The sequence below is a fragment of the Habropoda laboriosa genome, unplaced genomic scaffold, assembly GCF_001263275.1.
Source record: "Habropoda laboriosa isolate 0110345459 unplaced genomic scaffold, ASM126327v1 scaffold36, whole genome shotgun sequence".
In the NCBI taxonomy this organism is placed as follows: domain Eukaryota; kingdom Metazoa; phylum Arthropoda; class Insecta; order Hymenoptera; family Apidae; genus Habropoda; species Habropoda laboriosa.
Genome location: NW_017100155.1, coordinates 1446649 through 1453277, shown reverse-complemented (window position 1 = coordinate 1453277; position 6629 = coordinate 1446649). Strand labels below are relative to the sequence as shown.

The 6629-nt window shown below is 34.5% G+C and overlaps 1 protein-coding gene across 4 annotated transcripts in view; it reads left to right on the top strand.

Moving 5' to 3' along the window:
* Positions 1 to 6629, top strand: part of LOC108576379 (rho guanine nucleotide exchange factor 11) — a 43611-nt gene that overhangs the window by 5014 nt on the left and 31968 nt on the right. For all 4 annotated transcript variants that reach the window (XM_017939382.1, XM_017939373.1, XM_017939364.1 and 1 more), the window contains exons 2-4: positions 1457 to 1689; positions 3303 to 3352; positions 3614 to 3671. In XM_017939382.1, the coding sequence (XP_017794871.1) occupies positions 1521 to 1689; positions 3303 to 3352; positions 3614 to 3671 (277 nt within the window). In that variant the 5' untranslated portion in view covers positions 1457 to 1520. The remainder of the gene's footprint in view (positions 1 to 1456; positions 1690 to 3302; positions 3353 to 3613; positions 3672 to 6629) is intronic.

Genomic DNA, 6629 nt, shown 5'->3' with positions numbered 1-6629 from the left:
TAATAAAATAAATTTAATAAATTTCGTTTGATCGATTGGACGAATATTTAGTCACTTTACTCTTATTATTTCTCGAAAATGACTAACTCTATCAAATGAAATTTATCAAACTTGTTTTATATTTTGAAAAATGAAAATTGGAAGAATTTCGAAAAGTGGAGTTAATCACTTTGGCTTCTGAGTGGCTCATTTCTCGTTGCTCTTAACTGTTCCAACAAAGAAATTTAGAGTACTACAAGGGGGAGAGTACCAACTATAACTATCGATCACGCGTAACCATGCAACATTTGCAAGTCTTCCCCCGTAACTGTTTATAAATCTTATTATAACCATTATCTAATCTTCATATCATTATCACACTCTTAAAATCAACACGAATATCTATGGCTTTTCAATATCAAATTGCTATGTTTCAGCCGATTTTTGGTAGATAGATATTGAATACGTTAGAACAAAATAAAGCTCGATGAAAATTTAAAATTCGCGTATATTCTGAAAAATCATTTTTTCACGCGTCTTTTGAAAGTCTATTCGTTACAATTACTACCTTCTTCGTGGAGTTGTAGTGTTTTGAATATGGAAGAAAATAGAGCAGATTTCCGACACTCGATGTTTCTCTTTTACGAAAAAGAGAAAGATACCACTGAAACAGCAAAGCGTCTAATATTTACGGAGAAGGTCTATCAGAAAAATTTGATCAGAAGTAATTTGTAAAATTTAGACATGAAAATTTCGATCTTAAAAAAAATAAAAAGAACTTTTTAACAAAATGGAATTTTCGAATTTCCGTTTTACAAAACGAGATACATATCTTGTAGAGTAAAGAAATTGTTGCTTTAATCCTTATGTGAAAAATATTCGCGCTTGTTTCAAGCTTTAATATTTAAAATTGCGTAAATTTTTATTCTGAAAACGTACACCGACGTAAGTCCCAAAAATAGGGATCCTTCACAAGAACCCAAAAAATTATTTAAAAAAAAAAAAACAAATAGAAATGTGTACCCAGTTGCCTACACAAGAATGAAAAAAACCGCAGAATTGACCAATTTCCATAAAAAATCGTCACGAAACCTCTACGTATTCTCTATTCCGCTCTACGAATGCCCAACTCAATATCTCATCGAAATACCTCCTATTCGATAAAATCAATACACAAGCTTCTTGACAACGCCTTTTAAAAACCGTAAAACTCGCATTGCTACCTACGACACTGTTTAAAGGGTCTACGAAATCGATGTCTCTTCTCAGCTCTATATTTTCGTACCCGCAGTTCTTCGGCGCAGAAGCCGTGTCTATCCCCGTCGCCCGTAACGATTACTTAAAACCAAAAAAGAAACAGAAAAGCAAAAAATCCTCCCCCGAAAAAAGAGACACGTTAGAAAATCGAATTGATCGAGAACCCCGTTGGACCGAGAATCACAGGCGCATTGTTAACGTTATTTCGTTTTGCTTGCAGGTCATACAGTCGTGTTGCAGCCGGGACAGAGGTGAGGGGAGGCCAGGCGGAGATCGAAGAAGGGATGAATGGAACGGCGGCGTTGCGTCGCTGCGCCGGGGGTGGCGGGTCCGCCGCCGGGGATGGAACCATAGAATCAGTACGCGTCGACATCCATGTCGTCAAGGACAACGCCGGATACGGGATGAAAGTCTCCGGCGATAACCCCGTCTATGTTCAGTCTGTGAAGGAAGGTGTGTTATCGTGTTATCGGAATTTTAACATTCGCTCTCTTTTATCTCTCTCTCTCTCTCTCTCTCTTTCTCTCTTTCTTGGTAGAACGGATTAGATAAGTATCGCGATGGGAGTACGTTGATCGAAGTTAACCGAGAGGATCATATTTACCGCTGTTCGGCTAAATTTATTCCGTAAGGTATTATTAAATTTTTCTTTTTTTTTTTGGTACGATTCAAAATACGTTTACGCAATGTTGGATATCTCTCCCTTTTGTATAAATTGCCGGATTTAATGTGTACGATACATCTGTGTGCTAACGCTTTGGAAATTCTGGTGGGATTATGTAAGTTGAAGGATTAGTGTAGATATGCTGCTGTGGTTGGGATTTATATCATCCTGTGTTGCGGAAATTTTAATATGTTGTGTAAGTTACATATTTTTGTGGATATCGTTAAATACAGTGTATTTTTTGTGTTATGCTTCTTTTTTTTTTTTGGAGGTTTGAACGAGGTAACTTTCTCTCATGTTTTGAGAATTTCGATAAGTTGTGCAAGATAAACTTTGTTAAGAGTATTGATATGTTAAATAAAAATTATTCTTTTTTTTTTTTATTTGTTTTAAGGTCAGATTTAGTGTTTTGAATTGTTTAGGAAATATGATCCTTTCGTTGCTTTGAACAACGTATTTACCGTCTTATTCGATTAAGGATTGTAAGGATTTAATACTGTTCTGTTATTATTAATGTCTATGAAATTTATAGCAGTAAGTTGTTCGGGTAAGAGTATTGCTATAAATCAGTAGAGTATTATAATAGTACAAATGAAACTGTTTAGAATACCACTAATTGTCCTAAACAATATAAGTTGATGAAATTTTTTAACACGTTGATTCGTTAATATACGTCATATTTAATAGAAACGACGCAATATAGTTTAAACTACGTTTGTTGTAAATGATATAAAATTGATATTTCTGTGCTTTATGTATTACCGTAATTTGCGGAACATATCTTAGAATGTTTCGTGGCTTAAACTAAGTTTATGGTCTACATTTACATGATAAGAGATCTTGTCTTTGGTAATGAAGTACTTTAAATTTATGTTGACGTACAGTATAGTATAATATATTATTTCAACGGAGCGTATGCATTCATTTTCATCAGAAATTTCAATTTCCTTTTGTATATTTCTACTTCTCGAATAATCATCGAATTGTAATATTCAATGTTTAATAGAAAAATGGAACAATCTACCAGATACAAAAATTAAATTCAATTTATACTTGGTCTTGTACTTGTTTATTTAAAAAGTGGATAATACTTCGAAAAGAAGGATCTCCAAGCACTCTGCATTTTCTAAAATTATTCAATTTTCATTTAATCTTGACAAGAGATCGAACAATAAAATATTCTGGTAAAATCTATAATTACATTACTCTGCATACTAATTTTCTTGTTTCGAATATTTAATATATCTAACAAGCGTCGATGCTAGAACTGAAACAAAAATTTGAAATGGAAAATTTCGGTTCAGGGAAACAATTACCATCAGAATGTTAGCATATTTTTTTTTCTAATAGCTGAATGTCTCGTAAAAAGAAAGATTTAAAAGGCAATAATGGTGCATTGTAGGCGGTGCAGCCGAGAAAGCTGGCCTTCACGCAGGCGACAAAATCATCAGGGTGAGCCTATTTCGAATTTACGTTATACGCAAAGTAACAGCGCGGTACATTCCAGTGAAATATTAGCAGTCGATTGTGAATTACAAATTGAAATACATTCCCTCGTTGTTTCTTTCAAATTCAAACGCGATCGATAAACGCGTATTATATACATATACAATACAGCGAATTTGCAATTACTCGTGACTTTATACAGCATGTATATTTACACCGCCCATTTATATTTTTCACTATTTGTAACCGTTCGATTGGTATTTCCAGGTTAACGGTGTGGATGTAAGGCAGTCCACGCATACGGATGTTGTACAGCTCATAAAGTGTAAGTTTACATACTTTCTTTCTTTTCTATGACCTCTTTTGTGTTCTTTTCTCTTTTATTTCGAAAACTTGGACACGTTATTTGGCAGTGGAACGGAATAAATGTTCCTCCCTCAAAGGAAACCGACACAAAAATGATATAATGTGTAAATATTGAAACGTGTTCAAGAGGCGAATTTTACCTTTTATCTAAAGAGAAGATGGTGTTATTTAGCTTCGTTTAAAAAAAAAAAATAAAATTACTTATACTCTTGTAACAGTAACTTCCGATAGTTTCCATCTTCGTCGTTCACTGTGAAAGAACGCAATTTGACTATTTTAATCGTATTAATTCTTATTACAATTTCCCTTTTTAATCGCATCTTTTACAAACTCGCCCAACGAGCACAAAGGGGAAAAACCTTTTTCTCCATGACGGGATTTTCCCGTCGATTGAACATTCTCACGTAGTCTGTCTAGAGTGCTTATAACGCAAGCACACATAGGGTAGTCTATACTTTGAAAGTTGTTCTTATGTGTCCGTTGGTAATCACAAGGGGGTGCGTGTACTCTAATCTAGCGTACTGAAGGCCGTTAACCTGTATTTCATAAAAGTATGTAAAGTGTAACAGAGAATTATTTATAAAATATCAAGTTAACCCTCTAGCTGTCCTGTGTCGAGTCAGACTCGACGTAAGAATGTTTCCCTTCAGTTACCATACGATGATAAATTATAAATGATGATAAACTGTAAAAATAAAAATAAAAAAAATATTGAAATAAAGGGAAATTACAATGGTACCGAATGTGTGCGGACTAACTGGACTATTTGGACCGCCAAAGGGTTAAGAGAAAATTTCAGAATAGTTCTCTTGTTTTTTTCTTGAAATACTTCAGAAATCTTGTATTTGGAAAATTAATCACAAACCTGAAACCAGCGAAATATTTAATTGTCGATTACTTCGATATCACTTGTCCGTACAAATTGGAATTAATTCCGGCTCTCGGGAAATTAAGAGAAATAGAGGGAGGATAAAGAAATCTCTTCGTTGGTTAACAATTTTTCACGTTGCTTTCATACGCAAACCGGGGTGCTTAATCAAAAGCTGTCAAAGCATCTCCCATATCTGACATGCTTTTATCGAAATTGGCCGGGTAAAGCTGATCGATTCCAGCGAATAATGCAATTTAATTCGAGGCTGTGTCATAAACCGTTGCGCAAAAAAGAAAGAAGAAACGCGAGAGGTTTGCGAAAGGAAGTTCGTTCTATGAGTAATTGGAGATAATCAATGTTTGAATAATCAAGGTTTTATCGCGCAATCTATCTCGTTTCCTTCGCAAAATCGTAGGAAAGATATGTGAATTTTAGACGTTAGCGTGACGCATTGTCGCATCCTCGTATGTACAGCATCGTGAAATAGGAAAGAAAAAGTGTCGGGATTGTTTGTGGCATCCGTGAAAAAGAGACATTTATAAAGATTGCGAATGATTGTCGCCGGCGACTTTATGTTGGACATACTAACATAAACGAAGCTTCTGCGGCGACGTTTCCAGTGATCTAAGCATGTGAGTTTATAGCGGTGACCGTTCATAGAGTCTGTCTTCCTCTTTCTAACAGTTCAGGTACAATACAATGCGTACAGACGTGTCTTCCACCCGTGGCCTTAACTGTGCTGTAATTCCGTAAAATTCTGTAACATTTCCAGTTCCGTGCGAATCAAATAAAACCGAACTTATTTCAACTGGTTATCTTACCTTTTTCTTTTTTTTTTCTTTATCTTGTTGCGATTAATTTGAGACGTCGCGATAAAGCGGGAAAGAATTGCGTTTTGTTTAAAAAGAAAATAATCGTAATTTTCCGTTAATTTTCCAATTATTTTTATGCGATAAAAGAAAATTTGAAAAAAGAAAACGACGCTAAATGTCGCGAAATTTAACACCGTCAATCGAAATGCTATTGTACGAATCTGATAACTTTCTCAAGTACGTTAACTGTTCTACTTAATCGTTTAATAAGATGGCAACTTTCGTACGTATTTGGATTTAACTGGATTTTTTAAATAATTAAAAACGATTTCACAAACGCTAAAATTTTACGAATGAATACAAGTGGGTTGAGCTCGATCAGAGGTTTTTCAGTGTAACAGAGTTACGTCTATAAAGATGCATTTAGAAAGGTAATTGCAACTCACGAATTACAAATTTGCAAATTATCAATGCGAGGATTATCGAGAAAAAGAGAACGTGAAAGGATAAGTAAGTTAGTAGAAGTATTTGAACGGGGATTAACCGTGTTAGAATGTTTTCCTTGACAAAATAAAGGCAGTGTTGGAAAAATGAATAAGGATAATTTGACGAGCAAAGGCGCATGCAGAATACAAGAAGATTCACAGCTGACTGCTAAGTCAGTTGCCATTTACAGCTGACTCAATCCTTCTCTTTCGGGGTTTTCCAAAGTCACCGTTTTAATTTCTATCTGAATAGAGATGTAAATGATGCTTAAAATATCCGGAACTACGGAGAATTTCAACGTTTTCAGTTGAATCGTAAAATAGACCAAACAGTCGAACTGCAATTATTTAAACAATCGCAGTTACAATGTTAAGTTTCGTTTATTCACTCCGTTTTTTTTTTTTCGTTCAACATTTAAATAACAAAAATTTGCATCGATAGCAAATATTTAATTCGACGAAAATAAAAAGGACAATAACAAGAAATGGAAATTATTCTAATTTCGTATAAAATTTAAATATACAGCAAAATTTGTGAAATTGTAAAAAGAAAGCGAGATACGAATGAAATTCGTTTTTAATCATTTTCCAGATTCGAATCGTAAAAATTGAAAAATAAATAGACACCGTAGAGAAGTCAGTTCGAAACCTAAGAAACAGGACTTCTTCGTGAGAAGTAAAAGGAAGAAGAGGAGCGCGGGGGGATTTCCTATCTTTGTGATAGAAAAACAAGAGTAACCGGGCAATTT